The sequence below is a fragment of the Carya illinoinensis genome, chromosome 14 (assembly GCF_018687715.1).
Source record: "Carya illinoinensis cultivar Pawnee chromosome 14, C.illinoinensisPawnee_v1, whole genome shotgun sequence".
Lineage (NCBI taxonomy): Eukaryota > Viridiplantae > Streptophyta > Magnoliopsida > Fagales > Juglandaceae > Carya > Carya illinoinensis.
In genome coordinates, this window is record NC_056765.1 from 11,539,728 (window position 1) to 11,564,484 (window position 24,757).

The following is a 24,757-nucleotide window of genomic DNA, read 5'->3' on the forward strand; positions in this document are numbered from 1 at the left end:
CGTATCAATAATTGTGAAGATCAAGATATGGCGAGATTAATTTAAGAATCATGAAGAGTAGCAAGCATGCATGGCTGAGTAGTTTTATCTTATTTTTCGAACTGAGAAATAATATTAACTCTTCCAGCTACCACCTTGTCTTTATTAAATGCGGGTAGCCAGAGGCATTTAAGCTACTAACCGAGCAATTTAATGGCCTTTCTCTTTCAAAAATAAAAAATTCTATACACTGTATCATTATCTCACTTATATTCTATTAAGTAAGATGTGACATATTTATTATTATTAATTATTTATTATATATCTTTTTACGATAATGATAAATGCATCACATCATATATCGTTAGAATACAAATGAGATAATAATATTATGTATAGCATTACTCAAAAATAAAAAACACTACAGACTGTACGAAGAGAAGACTTGCTACCCAAAAGAAGAATCAAAAGAGCAAAACTAATTGATTATTTAGTTCCCATAATTTGACAGAAAACCTTGACGCATGCAGTCGGAGAAAATGCTGTATGCATGTTAGGATTCTAGCACTCCTTTATTAACTTCACATGCCCAATTTTGTGCCACCCATGTTTGATTTGTAACAAAGCTCATCATGCATTGATGCTCAAAATTAAGTTGCACACGTTTAAATCAGTTCGTTGGGAGTTGAGTGATGGAAAATTTATAATATATTTAGGTGTTAATTTAGCATTTTCACATATATGCATGCATGCATGCCCAACTCGTCATCACCAGTACTCACATTTCTTCTTATATAAGAGTTCCATTTGAATTCCCCATCTACCAAGCCCAGCTACAAATTCTCTCTCTCTCTCTCTCTCTCTCTCTCTCTCTCTCTCTCTCTCTCTCATGGAGTTTCTCGTTTTACTCTATGCTCTCCCCATCTTCTATTCACTGTTCATTTTGTGGAAGTGGGTTGATGCAAAAAGAGATCAAGAATGTTATATTTTGGACTATCAGTGCCATAAGCCGACGGATGACAGAATGCTCGACACAGGATTCTGCGGGGAGATCATTGAGAGGGCCAAGAATCTTGGTCTTAACGAGTACAAGTTCCTCCTCAAAGCCATTGTCAGCTCCGGCCTTGGCGAGCAGACATACGGACCAAGAATCGTGTTCTCAGGCCGGGAAGAAAATCCCACACAGCTGGATGGGGTCTCGGAGATGGACGAGTTTTTCCACGACAGCATTGCAAAGCTCTTGTCCAGTTCCGGTATTTCTCCCTCGGAAATCGACGTCCTCGTCGTTAACGTCTCTATGCTATCCTCCGTTCCCTCTTTAGCAGCTAGAATCATCCACCATTACAAAATGAGGGATGATATTACGGTTTTTAACCTCTCTGGCATGGGGTGCAGTGCTAGCCTTATTTCCGTCGACATAGTCAGACGTATCTTTAGGTCGTACAAGAATTTGTATGGCCTTGTGGTGACTTCTGAATCCCTGAGTCCAAATTGGTATTCAGGTAATGACAGATCAATGATTCTTGCAAACTGTTTGTTCCGGTCTGGAGGCTGTGCAATTCTTTTGACAAACAAAAGGGCCTTAAAACACCGAGCCATGTTCAAGTTAAAGTGCCTTGTGAGGACACACAACGGGGCTAGAGATGAGTCTTACGGCTGCTGCATGCAGAAGGAAGACGAGGAAGGGAGGCTAGGGTTTCACCTTGCAAAGACTCTCCCAAAGGCTGCAACAAGGGCTTTTGTTGACAACCTAAGAGTGATATCTCCCAAGATTTTGCCTGTGAGGGAACTGCTTAGGTTTATGGTTTTGTCCCTTGTCCGGAAAATGAGTCAGATCTGCAACATAAATAGCAAGACTGGCCGGGGAAATATTATTAGCAGCAGCAGCAGCAAAAGTCTGCTGAACTTTAAGACTGGGGTCGATCACTTTTGCCTGCACACAGGTGGAAAGGCAGTGATAGATGGGATTGGAGGGAACCTTGGGCTATGCGAGCACGATCTAGAGCCAGCGAGGATGACACTGCACAGGTTTGGGAACACTTCGGCAAGCAGTCTTTGGTATGTTTTGGGGTACATGCAAGCAAAGAAAAGGCTTAAACAGGGAGATAAAGTGCTGATGATAAGCTTCGGAGCTGGGTTTAAATGCAACAGCTGTGTGTGGGAGGTAACGAGGGATTTGGGGGATCATGATGTAAATAAGCATAATGTCTGGAAGGACTGCATTGATTGTTACCCACCAGAGTCGTTGACCAACCCGTTTATGCAGAAGTTTGGTTGGATCAACCAGGAGGATGTGAGCACGTTCAAAACGTTACTGTAGTTAACTGGTCAAAACATCTGTAGTTCTAGCCAGCCGGCTCTACAGCTGGTTGTTTTTCTTTTTTAAAGTTTTAAACTAATTAAAAACGTTTCTCCCAACTGTCATTCCTCACGTATTTTCAATTATTTTTTTGTATTCTTAAAAGCTGCTAGCTAGAGATCAGCCGTAAAGCTTAATGCTCTGTACCGTATGCAACGATAAATATTAGATATTGGTCGATCGACTTGACACTACGATATCTCTCTAAAACCTCTCCCTTCTCTCTAAACAATAAAAAAAAGTTCTCGGCTAGAGGGTTCGGCTCCCTCCCTCCCTCCTCCCTCCATCTCCCCGCCTCCCTCCTCCTCCCCCTTTTGGTTTGTTTTTTCTCTGTTTTTTTGTTTTTAGGCCATATAAGGGGAAATCATATCACTACAAGAAATTTAATTTTTAGGGACGAAATTTCTTAGGGACGAAATTAATTTCGTCCCTAAAAGTACTTTTCTACATGGAAAACCTTATAAATCCGTTCGAACTAAAACAAATTAGTTCGAACTTGAGATTCTGAGATGAATTAGGTCGTCTCCGAAAATCTATACCGTTCGAACTAATTAAATTTAATTCGAACAGAAAATTAATTAATTCGAATGCAATATTATTTGTTCGAATTAGTATTAACGTGTTCGAACGGTATTATTTAATTGAAAAGATATATTGTTAAAATTGTAAGAATACATATTTTTTCTATTAATTTTTTTATCATTTCCAAAGTAAATAAAAAGTTCTATATATTATATATTATGATTTACAATGAATTAAAATATTTACAAATTCATAAATAATTAATTTTATGTAATTAATTTAAAAATATTTTAGTTAACTAAATATTAATTTAAAGATAGTGTCATTTTTTCAATTATCGTGAACACTAAGTATAATGAGAAGAAATGTGTTATTAACAATAAAGACTAGGCTAGCAAACACTAAAAATAAAAACTATACTGCATTAATAATTACATTCCAAAATGAGTTAGACGTTCTATACAACATAAAAAAGTAAAAAAATTACTAACAATATTTATTTATTATATAAATCAAAATCCTCCTGTAAAGTTTGCAAGCGTCCTTCTAGGTCCTTAAGCTTCTCCATCATGGGCTGAATGAAGTCCCTCAATAAAATGTCGCGGTGGTCCGCCAATATAGCTCGTACCTCATCTGGAGTAGCCCCAGCAGGGTGTCTCTCAATAGGGGCAGCAGCAGTAGAAGCTGGATCAGTAGGCAGAGGCTGATCCTGTAGGACTGGACGAGTTTTCGACAAGTGACCCTTGCTCTTACTGAATGTGATCTTGTTAACGGGCCCCATCTGTGGCGACCTCCGCTTAGTCAAAGTCACTGTAACCCCTGAATGGAGTAAGAGGTTAGATATCAAAAGCGCAAATGGTAGACTACCTCCACCCGAATAGCGTGACTCTGTGCGAATGCGGAGGAAGAAATATAATGCCAGATCAATCGGCTCTCCCTGTGCTAACCGTAACAAAAATCTGGCCCGCTCGATCCCAAAATCAGTCTTGTGTTTTTTCGGATCAATGTTATACACAACAATCAAAATTAAGCATTCTGAAAAATGCTATACAGTCGGCCTGTCGGATCACTTTACTGCCATCATATGGAGGAGCCTCAGGGTCTCGCACTAGGTCACGAACCTGATCGTCTGTGAGACCATCATCAGGTACCTCATCACCGCTCTCGCTATCATCCGAGCTAGCATCCAGCTCTGCGGTCTGTACATCCGGCAGTAGCGATGAGGATGCGACTGTTGTGTCCTCTCCAGATGGTGCAGTCGTTGATCTCGCAGCTGCTCTCGTTGCTGCTGTTGCAGGATAGGCACCGGGCTCTCGTCACAAATCTAGAAACTCAGCAATAACGCGGGGAGAGAATATAATACTCACTCCCCGGACCACTAAGTTATAGCATAGAGCATCACCAGGCTGCTCACCCATGGCACGGTAAAACTCACCGACCATCTCAGGATATGCTGTGCCACTCTGTCGACAGATCGGGGTCCATCCACGATCGGTGATGATGTCATGTATGCTCCGCCCCTCCCAAGTGAGGTCACGGAAGTCACCTAGAATGATCTCCCGCTCAACTAGTATAGGCCTGACGGCCGGCTGAGAAGGAGATGCGGAGGTACTTTCTACTGTCTGGGGTCTGGAACGTTTTCTTCCGCTGCTGCTTGCCATTAGTATACTGTTGATGTATAAAAGATATATGTGATCTAATTAAATTTAATTAGAGGAATGATGATGTTGTGCTATCATGGTTGACAACTGCTTATTCAAAGGGCCTTTAATTCCATTCGAATTAAATTATATTCATTCGAATGAAATTTAAATTCATTCGAATGAACATAAAATTAATTCGAATGACCTCAGATACTGCCATTCGAATTAGCCTAAAATCCATTCGAATAAAATTATATCCCATTCGAATGAACATAAATTTAATTTGAATGGACTTGAATTCAATTCGAATGGAATTTATATTCATTCGAACGGACCTGAGCCAAACAGACATGGCTGAGTCGACTCAGAACCGAACCGACACATTCATTTTTATGAAGGAATCCAATATTTTAATCGGTAGAAATGATTTAGGAGTAAATCCCTATCATTTCTACCGATTATAATTGTGTCATTTGCCCCCAAAACAACAAAATGGGGCCGGATTGATTCAAAATCCGAACCCCCCAAAACTAACTAAAAAACTAATGAAAATAAAGCACCTTTAACCCATACCTCTTGTTCTAGGAGATTGTCGGAGTTGGTCGGAGTTGGTGGCGGCGTTGTGGCTGCTAACGGCGGAGGAATCGAAGAGTTCGAATGAGAGGAGGAACGAAATGATCCGGAAAGGAAACTGGTTCGCGGCTTAAATAACGTGATTTCTTTCGAATGGAAGAATAATTAGTTCGAACTAAAAGGGTATAAGTTCGAATTAGTAGGGTATAAGTTCGAATGAATTATATAATAGTTCATAAAAATATATATATATATATATATATATAAGTGCAAGAGGTAAAACAATTGAGAAGTATTAGTAATAATAGTATATAATACAGAGTATACTAGTACTAATAAAAAATTTAGTTCCAAGTATATATAATAATATATATTAGATAACTATATATCAATAGTATAGAGTTTTATACTAGTTACTTATATATATTGTAAGTATCTAGTATATATATGTAATAGTATATATATTATGGATTAGATGAGTATAAAATAGTATTGTCTAAAGCATTGCATTATAAAGTAAATATAGTAAGTATATAGTAAAACATTGCATTAATTATATGTATAAAAAACATATTTCTAATATATTTAGTTTGTATATTAATAATAAACCAAGTACTTGGACTATATTATAAAGTATTACAGTATTATTAGTTTTCATATTTTGATGGTATCTATACTTTAATATCACTTAGTATTATACTATTAGTGATACTTAGTATTATACTTATAGTGATACTAACTTATAAGTATAACACTATTAGTGATTGTAAATAAAATATTATACTATTTTAAATACATAATATTATAGATTGATAAGAAACTTAGTATTATGATATTAGTGACACTTAGTATTATATAGTCTATATAATTTTTACATATACACATAATAATATTGGGTGTATTATGTGTATAGTTATATATTTATCTAATTATCTGTTCGAACTAATATGCAGTTAGTTCGAATAGAGATAATTTATGTTCGAACGAATATTTTTTTGTTTGGAGGGAAAATTCGCGCCAAGTTATCAGTATATGCTGGAGAATATTCCTTTTTCTGTTCGAACTGGAAAAATATTAATTCGAACGGGAAAAAATTGTGGGAAAAATTAGCGGTATTTGGATTTTCGCGTTCGAACTGATTAAAAGTTAGTTCGAACTGAAATGCACATATTATTAATCCGATCCTTTCACTTCATTTTCACTCAGATTGAAGATTGAGAAAAGGAGAGAGAGCGTGGCAGAGGCTGTGAGAGAGTGTTGTGGAGAGAGAGAGCTTGAAAGCGTTGAGAGAAAAGAGATTCTTGAGAGAGAAAGGAGAAGGACAAGAGGTAAGTTGTGTTTTTTTGTATTTTTCATTCCGATTTTCGTTTACAAATATCTATAGAGTTTTTGCATTTATTTGTTGGGATAGAACAACAGTTTAATGTGTTTTATGTAAATATATAGGTATTGTGGATTGACTAAAGTTTGAATTGCTAGTACAAGAGGTAAGTTTTATTAGTTTTCTAAGTTGTTTAATAATCATATTTAGATATATTCATATAGTTTTGAGTTTGTTGTATTGAAATATGGCATCATGAATGCAGAAATTGTGTTTTGTTTATCAGTTTTGTGCTCTGTTTCGTGACTGGTTTCTGGGTTGGTTTAATTCGAACGCTCTGAATACCGTTCGAATTAATTTTTATTTGTTCGAACGGAATAAAACTCGACCAGCGTTCCATTCGAACTTATAGAGTGTTTGTTCGAACAGTATCACATAATTAAATACTTATTATTTGCAGTGATAATTAAATAGTTTAATACTCCAAATATAATAATAAGATATTTAATTAAAAAATTATAATTAAATATGTGAAGATATTTAAGTACTCAAGTAATAAGATTATTAATACATAATGTATAATTAATTATATCTAAGTACACTAATTAAATAGCTTAATACTCCAAATATAATAATAAGATATTTAATTAAAAAATTATAATTAAATATGTGAAGATATTTAAGTACTCAAGTAATAAGATTATTAATACATAATGTATAATTAATTATATCTAAGTACACTGATTAAATAGCTTAATACTCCAAATATAATAATAAGATATTTAATTAAAAAATTATAATTAAATATTTGAACATAAGTAAGTACTCAAGTAATAAGATTATTAATACATAATGTATAATTAATTATATCTAAGTACACTAATTAAATAGCTTAATACTCCAAATATAATAATAAGATATTTAATTAAAAAATTATAATTAAATATGTGAAGATATTTAAGTACTCAAGTAATAAGATTATTAATACATAATGTATAATTAATTATATCTAAGTACACTAATTAAATAGCTTAATACTCCAAATATAATAATAAGATATTTAATTAAAAAATTATAATTAAATATGTGAAGATATTTAAGTACTCAAGTAATAAGATTATTAATACATAATGTATAATTAATTATATCTAAGTACACTGATTAAATAGCTTAATACTCCAAATATAATAATAAGATATTTAATTAAAAAATTATAATTAAATATTTGAACATAAGTAAGTACTCAAGTATTAAATATTTCAAAATCTTTAATGGCCCATCATGTATACTTGTAATGTAATCTTCCCATGTGATGTATGCTTGTTATGTTTACTACTGAATGTTTGGATTTTGTAGTTATTTTACATGTAGTTAAACCTTAGACCCGTTCGAGAGTTGTGGCCAAATATTCTCTTAAAGAATATTTGGGTATAACTCTTGAATTGTCCAAAGTGGACAGTTTGGGATTCTATCATCTATATGGCATATATACTTAGTTATAACTCCTGTGTTAGTCAATTTAAATTTTGGTTTAGCATTTTTCTACATTCTTCGAGTATGTAGTTCATAAGCTTCTCGGCTCCTGAATAGGGTCGACGGCTTATCGTGACTAGCATACTTGGAGAATTGTAAGGAAATGCTGCCGAAATTTTTACTAACATACGAGTTCTAGACTGAGTATATATGCGATATAGATGATAGTCTCTCGAATGGGATAGGACCAACTACCTTAAAAGTACAGGGTAATTAAACACATGTATTGTAATAGTTGAATGATAGTGTTTATCCCATGATTATGGTTTTCTTTTATAGATGGACAAAAGTTGGATGTTGTTGGGAGATAGACTTGGTCGAGACTATAAGCAATATGCACAAGGGGTGAAGTCTTTCTTAGAATTTGCTTGTGGGAGTGTTGATAGTTGAGGATTTATAAGATACCCATGTAAGAAGTGCAAAAACCTTAGTTCTTATAATATGACGGCTGTGGAGGATCATTTATTCGTAAATGGAATTGATGGTAAATATTCACATTGGGTTTTACATGGAGAACCATTTCCCCAAGGAGTTAGATTTGGCAGTCACACCAACCAGATGGATGAATGTAACGAGATCGACACGGAGGACATAAATGTTGATATTTCTGATGATGGTTATGATAATGGAGAAGATATGACTGAAATGTTAGGAGATCTTGGCGCAGGCATATTTGGTGCCAGGGTTGGAGAAGGAACATCTACCCAGTCATTTGGGGGAAATGAAGACTTTGGATCATTGTGGGAGGATGCACAACGAGAATTGTACGAAGGGTGCACCCGTCATAGCAAGTTGTCATTCACTGTCAGGTTGCTCCATATAAAGTCTATTTGTCGTATTTCTACAAAGGCTATCGATATGCTGCTTGAATTATTTAAAGAGGCTCTGCCAGAGGATAACGTAGTACCTCGAAATTTTTATGAAGCGAAGAAATTGAAGCGAGGGTTAGGATTTGATTATAATATCATCCATGCATGTAAGAATGATTGTGTTCTCTTCTGGAAGCAATATGCAGAATGTGAATCATGTCCGGTGTGTCTTGAGTCAAGATGGACATCAGATAAGCGTAATGTACCCCAGAAAGTGCTAAGACATTTTCCGCTTATTCCTCGACTTCAAAGATTATTTACTTCCCGGATGACTGTGAAAGATATGACTTGGCATCACACAGAAAGAGTTCAAAATGATCAATTTCTCACTCATCCTGCAGATTCCTTACAATGGAAGAAATTTGATGACGAGTATCCATGGTTTGCTGAAGAACCTTGCAATGTACGTCTTGGTTTAGCAACTGATGGGTTTAATCCATTTGGCAACATGAGCACTTCTCATAGCACTTGGCCTGTCATAGTAATGCCTTATAATTTGCCACCATGGAAGTGTATGAAGGATCCTTATTTTATGATGACTCTATTGATTCCAGGGCCAAGGTCACCAGGAAATGAAATAGATGTATATTTGCAACCAATGATGGAAGAGTTGAAAGAGTTGTGGGAACAGGGTGTCAATACATATGATGTGGCCTCTTCGCGTGAATTCAAAATGCATGCTGCAGTACTTTGGACAATTAATGATTTTCCGGCATACGGGAACTTGTCTGGGTGGAGCACAAAGGGAAAAATGGCTTGTCCTGTTTGTAACAAAGATACACAGTCTCAGTGGTTAGCGAATGGCCGGAAATTATGTTTCATGGGATACCGTCGATATCTACCTCATGATCATAGATGGCGAAACAATAGGGTAATGTTTGATGGAACGGTTGATCGTAGGTCATCACCGCCAGAGTATTCTGGCAGTGATATTCTCACTCAATTGGCAGATGTCCCAGACAACAGATTTGGAAAGAATGCAAGATGCCGAAAGAGGAAAAGACAAGCAGTGGAATTGAATTGGACCAAAAAAAGTACTTTTTTTGAGTTGCCATACTGGTCTACCTTAACACTGCGTCACAATCTAGACGTAATGCACATTGAAAAAAATATATGTGAGAATATTTTGGGTACCCTGATGTCAATACAAGGAAAAACAAAAGATACAGTCAACTCTCGTAAAGATTTGAAAGAGTTGGGAATCAGATCAAGTTGCATTTGCAAGATACTAGGTCATCAGCTTATATGCCCATTGGATGGTATACACTTTCAAGTGATGAGAGAAAGAAATTCTGTGATTGGTTTATGACAATCAAATTACCCGATGGTTATGCTTCGAACATGTCAAGATGTGTCCGACCTCATGATTGGAAGATAACTGGTCTAAAAAGTCACGACTGCCATATATTTTTACAGCGATTGTTGCCAGTTGGTGTGCACGGAAAGCTTACTCCAGATGTTCGTACAGCTATCACAGAATTAGGGCGATTTTTCAGAAATATTTGCAGTAGAACGTTGAAAGTTGATGCCTTATTAAAAATGGAAGCTGACATTGCATTGATATTGTGTAAATTGGAGAGTTTGTACCCGCCTTCATTCTTTGATGTAATGGTTCATTTGGCTGTGCATCTCCCTCGTGAGGCTTTAGTTGCTGGCCCCGTTCAGTATAGATGGATGTATCCTATTGAACGGTTTTTGGGAAAACTTAAGCGATCTGTGGGGAATAAGGCTCGTCCGGAAGGATCGATCGCAGAGTCATATATTCATAATGAGTGGCATACATTTTGTTCAATGTATTTTCGTGGGGTTGATACTAGATTTACGAGACCGGATCGAAATTATGAAGGTGGACAAATGGGAGTTTCGTCAGCATTTACCGTGTTTTCCCAGAAAGTACGACCTATAGGTGCACAAGGGGGCTATGACCTATGTGGGCGAGAGTTTGAAAGAGCTCGATGGTATGTCTTAAATAATTGTGAAGAAATTGAACAGTATTTGAGGTTCGTGATGATCATCTAATTTGGTAGTAGTATTAAGTGCATTTCTAATAATATAGTATATATTTATACAAATTAATAACTCACATTAACATATGCAGCGAACATATACAACTACTTCGCACGAATGGTGTGACTGACGTAGAAAAGACGCATGAAGAAGAATTTGCCTCATGGTTTGAACATACGGTATTATTCGGGAAAAAATTATGCTTGAAAGTATTTTAAACTTTATTTAATTTGTAGGTGTCATCATATTTATATATGATATTGATATAAGTAGAATAAAATTTATTTACGTAGGTTGCATCGAAATATAATGAACATTCAAGTGAAATCTCACCAGAAGTATATGCTTTGGCATGTGGTCCGTCTAAGCGGGCTATCCAATATTCAGGATGTTTGGTGCGTGGATATAGATTTCACACAGCAGACAGAGAACGATATAGGAAAACTCAAAATTGTGGGGTTGTTGTCGAAGGAAGCCATGGGGATGAAAATATTGATTTTTACGGAATTGTGGAGAATATCATAGCATTAAAGTATGTGGGGGGATATATGGTCTGGTTATTTAATTGTAATTGGTGGGATGTCTCGAATCCTAGATTGGGAGTGCGTAAGGATGAATATTTTGTAAGTGTCAATACATCTCGCAAATGGTATGAGGACGACCCATTTGTTCTCGTATGCCAAGCAAATCAAGTTTTTTATTTAGATGATCCGGAGTTCGGAAATCCATGGAGAATAGTCGAGAAATTTGCGCCAAGAAATGTGTATGATTATATTCCAGAGGTAGACAAACCACATGAAGAAGTTGATAGTCCAGACGATGAAGAAGCATATCAAGAAAATGAATCAGGCATCAATCTATTTGTTGATCTAAGCCATTATGACATGGTCCCATTGCGCAGAGAAGATGTTCAACCCGAAGTAATTGAAGGTGACATGTCGGAAGAACATGAATCAACTGAAGTGTCTACTGAGGATGAGAGCGATTGGTCCAGCAATACTGATACCGAATGATTTTCAAACAGATATGCGTGTAGGTAAAATTCTTATAAAAATATTTCATGTATTTTGTTTGAATAATAATTTATTATAATTTCAAACAGATATGCCTCCTAAACGCAAAAGAACACGTGAGCCATCCCCACCACTTAGCGAATCCCCGTGTGCTTCACCTGCCAACAATGGTGGGCCACCGTCACCAGAACCAGAACAAGGTATTTTTTCAATGTATATCTTTCAAATACGATTAATTTAATTAAAATATATTCTAAGCCAGTTGTATATATAGCTGTTGTAAACCAGCGCCGAGTTAGAGGCATTACGAGGGGTGTCTGCATAGAAAAGGTAAGGAAAGTGGGTAAAATTAAAGTTGATATATCTGATGATCACACCGGTGGCTCTGGGGATTCGGCAGCTTGGCTTGCTTCTTATGTTAGTACACTTACTCGCACGTATGCACCGATGGCTACATCATCCTGGGCTAAAGTTCCCCAAGATGTGAAAGACCACATCAAAAATCGTTGTCTGGTAATAAGTTACTTTGTATAACATTTTTATTTAAATGCGAATGTTTGAAATTATACTAATTGTTTATAATTCTTTGAAGGACGAGTTTGAATTAAATTTTGGTCGGCGGGAGGATCGACTAACGATTGAAGAACTCATGTCGAATGCATTTCGGAGGTACAAAGGTCGATGCCATGCACACTACCAGAAGTTCAGTACTACGACAGAGGCGCGTCAAAATCCATTCCAAGCAATGCCACCAAACGAATGGGAGAAAGTTTGTGATCTGTTTGAAGATCCTGCTTATCAGGTAATTTCGCTACTATTTTTTTTTAATAATATATAATAGATGTATTAAATAAAAATTATAATTCTTTTTTTTAGAAACGGAGTACAGTGAACAAAACAAATAGATCAAATTTAACGATACACCATCACGCGGGTTCTCGATCTTTTCATCGCTTGTCAAACAAAATGGTTAGTTCTTATTGTTTCCAATAAATCTTAATATATACACTTTTTTCGTATAAATTATGATATTAATTTTCATTTTGCAGCAAGAAGAAAATCCTACTGATTATGATCTGACCCAATTGTATGCTAAAGCACATAAAAATCGTGATGGTGTTTGGAACAATCCTGAGGCAGAGGCAAATTATGTAAGTTTAAGTTTATTTAATTTCATTGTCTAAACATATTTTTGTTACATATACTAATTTTAATGTTTTTCTTTTTCCAGGACAAGATGATATCTCTTAAAGACACTGTTGCGGATCCATCTGATGAATCATCTGTCAACGATGCTCAAATCTTTTCTCAAGTTCTTGGATCACGTTCTGGATATTTGAGGGGCTTAGGACGTTGCGTGAAGCCATCCTCAACATCTTCATCATCTTCTAAAGCTAGATCGAATGACGACAACACTAAAAAATTAGAGGAAGCTGCACTTGAGATAGAACGATTGAGATCGAAGGAAAAAGAGTTGTTGACCCGATTAGATCAAGCAGCAGATTTAGAAGCAAGATTAGAAGAGAGGCTACAATTAAATAACCAAAAAATGTTTGAACAATTTCAATTAATGATGTCCCAAAACCCTATACCACCACCACCACCACAATCATAATTCATTTGTTTTTTTTAATAGCCTTTAATATTTACGATGTTTGTAAACATTTGAATAATTGATGTATATAGATTACAATTTGTATTAGTATCAATTTCATTTTGTTTGATCAATGCCGTTTGAATGGTAAATTACCATTTCTGCATACATTCGAACAAAAACATATCCATTCGAACCAATAAATTCCCATTCGAACAAAAATATACCCATTCGAACTTACCGGGAAATACAATCCTTGCGTTCGTTCGAACAAATAAATACTCATTCGAATAAATTCATTTCTAAAAGTCCGTTCGAACAGAAGATTTCTGTAAATAGATTATTTGTTCGAACAGTTAATATTTTTCTTCGAACTAAAGTCGCTTACGAACTTTTTTGTTCGAACGGACTTGGTCAGATATGGTTATTGGTTCGAATTAACATTTCATGTTGTTCGAACAAAAATATTCCCGTTCGAACTTGATTTTGAGACGACATTTTTTTGTCTCAGAAAAAATTTCCCGTTCGAACGGTTTCGACCGGTTCCGCCCAATTTCGTCCCTAAAAATACTTTTCGGAGACGAAAATCAATTTTCGTCTCCGAAAACTTTCTGAGACAGCCTTTTTGAGACAAAATAGAGACGAAATTTTTTCGTCTCCCAAAACTTTTAGGGACGAAATTTCCATTTTTTGAGACAAAATTTTTTGTCTCAAAAAATCATATCTCTTGTAGTGTATATTTGGAAAAATCCGGCGATCACCGACCAACACGCGCACCTCCATGGCGTTGCCCAGCCACCAATCTTCAAGATCACCAAATACGGTGCCAATTAGAGTAGAGAGTGGCCCGCATGAGCAGATTAAAGTTTTCCGTCGTTCCGGCGTGTGGCGCTCACGCACCATCGAGAATCCCTCTGCCGATGCCACGAGCGGCATTCTTGGGACCTATGAGTCGGGAACTTCCAAGATTTGCCGTTGGTTCTCTCCTAGCGTGACGCGTGTTCTACACGGGCTACAGTACCTACGGGTTACACTGGTTTTCCGTGTACAGTATTTCCTATGTAGTTTCTTTTATATCTTATCTTTTATTTTCAATAAAAAAATCTAAAAAAATTAGTCCCCCCTCCGCTTGGCAGTGCTTGGTGGGGTTGATGTCCTATATCCCGCTTAGTCGGATATGGGGATTTGGTAACTCTATTATAGATAGAGTTGTGCTGTCTCTTAGACTTAAGTTTTTAGATGTTAGCCATCTGGACTAGACCATGTCAACCACTTTAGTGTGTTGAGAAGTTATCAATCGTTATAACTGACTTGTTGTTTAAGTCAAAGTTGTAAGTCTTCTTTAATGAATGGATGTGATCTGTTATTTAAAAAAATATATTAGACATTGTCTCAGCTTATTGCTGAAATTCCTGGCTCATCAGATTCCATGGCCAGGAATCCCATTTATAAAACGGAATAAAAAATAATTTTTTATATTTTTTTAAAATAAAGTCTCTTCCTTTTACAAGGATATATTTATTTAAAATTTGTACCAATCATTAATTCTCTATTAATAAATGTTACAATTCATATCCATCAAATCCGACTCGATCGACTTGATCATTAGTGCCCACCAATAAGCTCGTATATAATACTCAACTCCACACGGCTCGCTCACATATATTGTATACACAAATATATTAATTATAAAATATGTTATATAAATGTAATTAAGTATTATATGTACGTATATAGTAATATCTTAGATCATATATATGAAGTAACATTAATATATATATATATATATATATTAAAAATACATAAATTGACGTACACATATATATATATATGTGTGTGTGTGTATTTGTATATATTAATTATAAAATATAATTATATAGAAAAACTTAATATTATAATGTTGATACTTGAGTAATTATTAAAAAATTTTAAAAAAATTGCAGTTGTAATTCATTTTATTTATTTGATCATTTATTAATATCTCATGAATTTCGGATTTTAATATATATATATATATTATACAATGGGTGGGGGGCTTTGAATCCCGATTTTTCATTTAGAGAATAGATTATATGCATCATGTCATCATACTTTTGGCAACAATTAGAATATCTAAACGGCTGTTAGATGTAAAATTGCAAATTGAAACAAAAGTAATAATGCCTTAATTGAGGGTTGGAAATTAATGTACTTTCCTGTTTCAAATAGTAAATTAATCCTATGGAGTTGTAATATTAATCTTTTTTGCATACACGAAGTTAATTGCATGTATAATTGTGACGTCCCCAAATCCTTACGTATGGATATGGGAAAATTGAAACGTCCAGATGATGACATCACGGGTCATCACCCTAACGACGTGTGCCAAGTGTGTGTATAGCAACAAATGTGCAGCGGGTAACGAAAGTCATAACTAAGTACCAGAATTTTTTTTATTTAATACAAAGCTGTTCAAGACATACATAAATAAATATTACAAAACACAAATATAGTTTTAAACCAAATACAAAACATAAACTTCAGCATCTCGGTGAAGCCGCATCCTCGAGTTCAGCCTCCTCCTCCTCATCCTCGATATCTGCACCAAAATCTACGTTACCAAAAATGATGCCGCAGGTAAGTAAAATCCAAACACCACCAGATAAAAACATATAAAACTCAAACAATATGCATAAAAGGATGCTAATGCACAAAACCTATAAAAACCACATTTTTTTTTCCACACACGCCAAAAATCTCATTTGGCCTAAAAACATAACCTTTCCAAATATCATGCCAAAAGTCCCATTTGGCCCTTATCCAACTCAAACCATTAACCAATTAATCCGTATGCACCATGACCTCCCCTACGGATTATCCACACCCTGGCTCTATTGCCACACCGCAAGTAACGACAACGCATGTTACACCTAAACGAGCGATGCCCATTTTCGCGTCCCGCGCGTTCGTAGCCAAGCATCCTCTAGCCCTCGCCAGTGAAGGGTCACGGAGTCGGTGCGTAGAGCGATGTTCGGTTCCGCGCTCGGCACGTTCGTAACCAAGCATCCTCTAGCCCCCGCTCCCGTTGTCGCCCAGCGACAACCCAGGGGACGTCACTCAGTTTATTACACTCCCGAGTGACCAGAGGAGCTCCACAAGAATAATACCACATCTCGGCTTGGGGTCATGATACACACGCACCCGAAAATCCACTTATGCCAATAAAATAGGATTTTCTCAAATTAAATAAAACGCACGTGCATGCACCATGTAAATGCAATTTCAATGCACAAAACAATCAACCAACCATAAATCAATAAATCAAGCAACTCCATCCTCCATCCATCCGACTCCCGAACTCCTCGGACTCAGTCCGGAATCAGCCAACCAGCAGATAATAATTATTGAATGAGCAAAATATATTTAAATCTAAAAGTAAGGTTTGGAAAATACTTACAGCGCTATATGGTATTTTTAGAAAGCTCGCGGCGTTACAAACAGAGGAAGGAAAGCAACGTAACAGTGAAATTTCACTGTGGCCGTGGGTTGTAAAATACCCACTTTTGAACGGGGACAAACCAAGGCTTAGGATTGATAGGGAATGGTCTAAGGATGTTTATGAATCTAGTGGAAGTGGAGTTTGGCCGTGGGTGGCGGCGAAAATGGCGGAGGAATGGCCGAAATGCCCAAAACGGAAACTAGCTCGTGGGAGCTGTTTCGGTAACTGTTAGAGGCCGAAAATGGGTGGGTTAGGACGGCAAGGAGTTGGTGATGAAGTGGTGAAGAGGTGGTGGCCGGAGGTGGAGCGACGGTGGCAGATCGAAGCAAAAACCGTGTGGCTTGATAGACTTTTTCCGGCTAAACGGTAGCACGGTTGGGAATGAAACTTGGTGGGGTGGTTCACCGGAGGGAGGGGAAGAAAATGGTGGGGGTAGTATGGCTCACGGTGCCGGCGAGCGGCGGCCCTGGGTGGCTGGCCGAATCGGCGTGAGGAAGAGGAGAGAGAGAGCGCGCGGGAGAGAGAACCGGGGAGGGAAAAAGAGAAAGAAAAAAAAAAAAGAAAGAAAAAGGAAAAAAGAAGAAAAAAGAGAAGGGAGGAAAAAAAAAGAAAAGAGAAAAAGAAAAGATGGAGAGAAGAAATGAGGTCCAATCCTCACTCCGGAAAACAAAACAGGTCCGCCGAAAACGAGATCAAAAATCGTAAAACGACTAAATAAATTAAATACCGCATCAAATAAATTAAAAATCAATTAAAATACACTAATTTAAAATAAATAAACCAAAATATTAATTAAATTAAAAACAACCATTCAGTGAAAATACACGTAAAAGCTGGTCGTCACATCCTCCCCCCTTAAAATAAATTTCGTCCTCGAAATTTGCAAGATCAACCACCAACTTAAAACAAGCCACATAAAATCACATAAACCACCTGTGACCAAGATTTAGAAACGTACCGTCTTTACATAAACAAGTATGGGTACTGCTCTCTCATGTCCACTACTCGCTCCCAAGAGAAGTCTTGAGCTAATGGATCTCCCCATGCCACCTTAACCAAAGGTATCGTCTTGGACCTCAACTGTTGCTCCTTCCAATCCATGATCTGCGTTCGAACAATCTCATAAGTGAGATCCGGTTGCAACTGAATACTCTCTGGGTCGACAAAGAGTGGCTCTTGTTGTCCAAAGCTCTTCTTCAAGGACGATACGTGGAAGACATCATGAATATCCCCAAAATACTCTGGCAAAACAACTCTATAGGCGACGGACCCTACCTTCTCCAGAATCTGAAAAGGGCCGACATACCTCGGATCCAGTTTCATGTTCTTACCAAAACGCTTAACTCCTCTCATGGGAGAGACTTTGAGATAAACCCAATCACCTTCTTCAAAAGATAACTCTCTCCTCCTGGTATCAGCGTAGCTTTTCTGGCGACTCTGAGCTGCCGCCATTTTATCCCTGATGATCCGAACTTGGCTTTACATCTCTTGAATTATTTCGGGTCTATTTATCCTACTCTCCCCGACTTTATCCCAACACAAGGGCGATTTGCACTTCCTCCCATAAAGAGCTTCATAGGGAGCTATCTGAATGGTCGCATGGAAGCTGTTATTATATGCAAACTCTATTATATGCAAATGGTTTTCCCAACTCCCTTGAAATTTCATGACACATGCTCGCAACATGTCTTCAAGGGTCTGAATGGTGCGCTCTGATTGGCTGTCTGTCTGTGGGTGATATGCAGTACTGAACTTCAACTTAGTACTCAAAGCTGCCTGCAACCTCTTCTAGAACTGTGACGTGAACCTTGGGTCTCGATCCGACACTATACTCTTTGGTATGCCGTGCAACCGCACTATTTCTTTCACGTACAATTGTGTCAACTTACCCAAGGAATCAGTGTTATTAACAGGCAAGAAATGAGCATTCTTTGTTAACCGATCAACAATCACCCAAACAGAATTTTTCCCACTAGGCGTTCTCGGCAAACCCACTACAAAGTCCATCGTGATGTCATCCCATTTCCACTCAGAAATAGGGAGGAGTTGGAGCATACCTGCGGGTCTTTGATGCTCGACCTTGACTTGACGGCATGTGTGGCATTTCTCAAAATACAAGGCAATATCCCTCTTCATTTCATCCCACGAACAATTTTTCTTCAAGTCCCGATACATCTTTGTACCGCCGGGATGAACTGAATAAAGGGACGCATGAGCTTCTGTCATGATCCGCTCCTTGAATTCTGAATCTTTGGAGACCACTCTACGATCTCGGAACCAAAGTATTCCATCTTTATCCATACTATAGTGCAACGGCGCTCGAGATTTTCTGACTCTTTTTCTGATATTCAGCAGCTTCGGATCCTTCCTTTGAAGAGTCTTCAATTCTTCAAAATCAGTTACCCAAATATCAAGAATTGAAGATAAAATCTCTTCTTGCTGTGAACTTTCAATAAGGAGCCTTCTCATCCCACAAAGCAAAGAATCCAATTCCGATGGCTCGACTTCATCTTCCAAGTGCGATTTTTGGCTCAAAGCATCAGCAACTATATTAGCCTTCCCCGGATGGTACTTAATCTCACACTGGTAGTCACTGATTAGCTCTAGCCATCGCCTCTGCCTCATGTTTAGATTTTTCTGGGAAAACAAGTGCTTCAGGCTCTTGTGATCGGTGTATACCTGACATGCTTCCCTATACAAAAAGTGCTGCCAGATCTTGAGAGCAAAAACAATCGTAGCCAATTCCAAATTGTGCGTCGAATAATTCTTCTCATGGTCCTTTAACTGATGAGATGCATAAGCAACAACTCATCCTTCCTGCATAAGGACACAACCCAATCCAAATTTAGACGCATTACTGAAGACTACGAATGGCTTGTGAAGTTCTGGAAGCGCTAATACTGGTGCCGTCGTCAACTTGTTCTTCAATTCTTGGAAGCTTCTCTCACACTTATCTGACCAAACAAAATTTGCATTCTTTCTAGTCAAAGCTGTAAGAGGTCCAGATAGGCGAGCAAATCCCTCCACAAATCTTCGGTAATATCCAGCAAGTCCCAAGAAACTCCAGATCTTGCGCACTGTAGTCGGACGCTGCCATGACAAAATGACTTCCACCTTACTAGGATCAACAGCCACTCCGTCTCGGGAAATCACATGCCCAAGAAATCTGACTTCCTCCAAAACAGAATTCACACTTGCTGAGCTTGGCATACAACTGGTGTTCTCTCAATTTCCCAAGAACTAGACGAAGATGATACACATGCTCTTCGACATCTCGGGAATAAATCAGAATATCATCAATGAATACTACCACAAAGGAATCCAGATAAGGTCGAAACACTCGAATCATTAAATCCATAAAAGCAGTAGGGGCATTAGCTAACCCAAATGACATCACCTTAAATTCATAATGCCCATATCTCGACCTGAAAGCAGTCTTGGGCACATCCTTGTCTCTGATTCTCAGCTGGTAGTATCTCGACCTCAAATCAATTTTTGAGAACACAGCTGCTCCTTGAAGCTGATCAAATAAATCATCTATCCGCGGGGGAGAATATTTATTTTTGATGGTCACCTTATTTAATTTCCGATAATCAATGCACATACGGAGGGTTCCATCTTTCTTTTTAACGAACAACACTGGCGCACCCCACGGCGAAGTACAAGGCTTAATAAATCCCTTATCTACCAGCTCTTGCAAAAACATAACTAAATAAATAAAAACAAGCAAACAAGCTCAAACAAATAAAACAAATAAAACAAATCAAATAACAACGTTACTTAACATAAATTTTTAAAACACAACTTTAAAAACATTTTGGTACTACTTACAGGACATGTGGTTTTACCCAAAGCCAAACCGCTCTGATACCACCTGTAACGCCCCCAAATCCCCATGCACAGACACGGCAAAATCGAGACGTCCGGATGATGACATCACGGGTCATCACCCTAACGACGTGTGCCAAAGAAATGTGCCAATTATATGTATAGCAACAAATATGCAGAAAGAAATACGCAGCGGGTAACGAAAGTCATGACTAAGTACCATAATTTTTCTTGTTTAATACAAAGCTGTTCAAGACATACATAAATAAATATTACAAAACACAAATATAGTTTTAAACCAAATACAAAACATAAACTTCAGCACCCCGGCGGAGCCGCATCCTCGGGCTCAGCCTCCTCCTCCTCATCTTCGATCTCTGCACCAAAATCTACGATACCAAAAATGGTACCGCAGGTAAGTAAAATCCAAACACCACCAGATAAAAACATATAGAACTCAAACAATATGCATGAAAGGATGCTAATGCACAAAACCCATAAAAACCACATTTTTTTTTCCACACACGCCAAAAATCTCATTTGGCCCAAAAACATAACCTTTCCAAATATCACGCCAAAAGTCTCATTTGGCCCTTATCCAACTCAAACCATTAACCAATTAATCCGTATGCACCATGACCTCCCCTAGGGGTCATTCGCACACCCTGACTCCAGTGCCACACCGCAGGTAATGACCACGCATGTGACACCTAAACGAGCGATGACCAATTCCGCGCCCCGCACGTTCGTAGCCAAGCATCCTCTAGCCCTCGCCAGCGAAGGGCCATGGAGTCGGTGCGTAGAGCGATATTCGGTTCCGCGCTCGGCGCGTTCGTAGCCAAGCATCTTCCAGCCCTCGCTCCCGTCGTCGCCCAACGACAACCCAGGGGACGTCACTCAGTTTATTACGCTCCCGAGTGACCAGAAGAGCTCCATCGGAATAATACTCTATCCCAACTTGGGGTCGTGATACACACGCATCCAAAAATTCACTTATGCCAATAAAACAGGATTTTCTCAAATTAAATAAAACGCACATGCATGCACCATGTAAATACAATTTCAATGCACAAAACAATCAACCAACCATAAATCAATAAATCAAGCAACTCCATCCTCCATCCATCCGACCCCCGAACTCCTCGGACTCAGTCTGGAATCAGCCAACCAACAGATAATAATTATTGAATGAGTAAAATATATTTAAATCTAAAAGTAGGGTTTGGAAAATACTTACAGCGCTATATGGTATTTTTAGAAAGCTCGCGGCGTTGCAAACGGCGGAAGGAAAGCAACGTAACAGTGAAATTTCACTGTGGCCGTGGGTTGTAAAATACCCACTTTTGAACGGGGACAAACCAAGGCTCGGGATTGATAGGGAATGGTCTAAGGATGTTTATGAAGCTAGTGGAAGTGGAGTTTGGCCATAGGTGGTGATGAAAACGGCGGAGGAATGGCCGAAATGTCCAAAACGGAAACAAGCTCGTGGGAGCTGTTTCGGTGATTGTGAGAGGCCGAAAATGGTTGGGTTAGAACGGCAAGGAGTCGGTGATGAAGTGGTGAAGAGGTGGTGGCCAGAGGTGGAGCGACGATGGCAGATCGGAACAAAAACTGTGTGGCTTGATGGGCTTTTTCCGGCTAAACGGTGGCACGGTTGCGGATGAAACTTGGTGGGATGGTTCACCGGAGGGAGGGGAAGAAAATGGTGGGGGTAGTGTGGCTCACGGCGCCGGCGAGCGGCGGCCCTGGGTGGCTGGCCGAATCGGCGTGAGGGAGAGGAGAGAGAGAGAGAGAGAGAGAGAGAGAGAGAGAGAGAGAGAGAGAGAGAGAGAGAGAGAGAGAGAGAGAGAGAGAGAGAGAGAGAGAGAGAGAGAGAGCGCACGGGAGAGAGAACCGGGGAGGGAAAAAGAGAAAAAAAAAAGAAAGAAAAAGGAAAAAAAAGAAGAAAGAGAAGGAAGGAAAAAAAGAAATGAGAAAAAGAAAAGATAGAGGGAAGAAATAAGGTTCAATCCTCATTTCGGAAAACAAAATAGATCCGCTAAAAACGAGATCAAAAACTGTAAAATAACTAAATAAATTAAACACCGCATCAAATAAATTAAAAACTAATTAAAATATATTAATTTAAAATAAATAAACTAATATATTAATTAAATTAAAAATAATCATTCAGTAAAAATACACGTAAAAGCGAGTCGTCACAGTAATTATCTTAAATTTTAATTTGCTATGATCAGCCTATAGTCACGGCCAGCTTCCTGCTCCTAAATTCCATTATCACGCGATCTTGGCACTTTTATAAATTTTTTACGCTGCTAGCTAGGAGCATTGATTCCATAAACTGATTCTGAAAGTACTTGATCATCATCATATCATCAACCAAGCACTCTTAAAAGTGAATTAATCTTATTAGGTAAAATTGATGTGAATACATAAACGAGAATCCAAATGAAAACAATTTATAAATTATTTAATTATTTTCATATTGATCAAGAAACCCCATTTTAAATAAAATAACCATTATATATATATATATATCAAGAATATGTCGGAGAAATGCTAGATTATATGACTTGTTTTTTTTAAAAAAAAAATCAATGATGGGTCAATATTTCTTAAAATTATTATTCAAACTCTAGAATTCAGAATAAGAAAAGAAAGAGATTTTATATATGTGAAGTGAGTTCCACTATATTTATTCAAACATTGCAAAAAAGATTTATGAAAACAATAATAACCATTGGAGGTAAAATGAGTGAGGGTATAAACTCATGTAAAGCCCACCAAGAGCCTAGGCCCACACAAGTTGAACGTCCTTGTGCAAGGGTGCAAAAAAGAAAGAGTTTTATTAGGTATAAATAAAGTCGCGTACTAATTTATATATTAATATTGATTTCTTCATATTTAAAATTTAAATTAACACTATTTTTAATAAGAGTTTTGCCACGTATAAGTAAAGTCGCGTATTAATTTACATACTAATATTAATTTCTTCATAAATCGAGAGTTGTCATTTAGAGCACTATTCTCTAATGAATGTAGCCTGAGAAGCCACAAATATGCAAAAGTATTTTTTTAAATTTTTTATTCATTTATATATTTAAAAATTTTTTTAAAACATTATTAAAAAATATTTTTTTAATCGCAAAATAAAAAGATAAAAAAAAAAATTCGAGACACTAATTCCTAGTTCATATTGTTTAGGATTTGTCTTATTAGTTATAAGGTTCGATAGGACATGCAAAGACGAGATCACATAAAGCTGGAGAAAGGGTATTGAAAAGGAGAAATACTTTTTGCAGTGGGCAGATTTATATGGAGATAAGAGAGGTGCTGGGATTGACTTCGGGAAAGAATCGAAGAACCACAAAGCTCCCAGCAGGGTCGCTTCAATACGCTGTACGGTCTATGGCCAAAATTTTGGGTGAGATTTTATTTATTTATTTTAAAAAGTAAAATTTAATAAATTTATTTTTATTTTTACATTATATTTTTATTTAAAAATCGCTCTTGACATTTACAAAAATAGAATCATCTAATTAAGATTTTATAACACATTCTTAATTAATAATCGACTTAATTTTTATTAAAAAAATTACTAATTTAGAAAGAATTTTATTAAAATTAATTTTATAACATGTACTTTATATTCTCAAAATCAATTATATCTATTATTGTAAATAAAGTCCTATAAACTCATGCATTTAGAAAAAAATGGGCCCTGATTATACTGAAACATCTATAAACACTCAAAAGTAGATTTTTCTCTTTATATTTTTTATACTTTATATTAAACTAATAAAGATAAAAGGCAGGTGTACCATAAAATGAGATTTTTTGAAATAATTATTATGTGGAGATGAGATGAAAATATTACTTCATGTCTTAGTACTAACACTAGAAATGAAAAGGAGATGGATAAGAGAAAAAATTTCGTCATCATCAAGTGAACTCAAACATAATAAAATTCTAAAAAAAGAAATTCCAATATTAACATATATAATTAGAAATATAATCATAAAGATTTAAGAACACTCG

At 37.0% G+C, this 24,757-nt stretch overlaps 1 protein-coding gene across 1 annotated transcript; it reads left to right on the forward strand.

The window, feature by feature from the left end:
• The first annotated feature begins 792 nt into the window (after window positions 1-792).
• On the forward strand, window positions 793-2,397 carry LOC122293292 (3-ketoacyl-CoA synthase 12-like). The gene has a single exon (XM_043101823.1). The coding sequence runs from the start codon at window positions 869-871 to the stop codon at window positions 2,297-2,299; it is 1,431 nt and encodes a 476-aa protein (XP_042957757.1). The 5' UTR covers window positions 793-868; the 3' UTR covers window positions 2,300-2,397.
• The last annotated feature ends 22,360 nt before the right edge of the window (window positions 2,398-24,757 follow it).

Coding starts and splice junctions, on each gene's coding strand:
- LOC122293292 (XM_043101823.1), top strand. CDS start 869: ATGGAGTTTCTCGTTTTACTCTATGCTCTCCCCATCTTCTATTCACTG.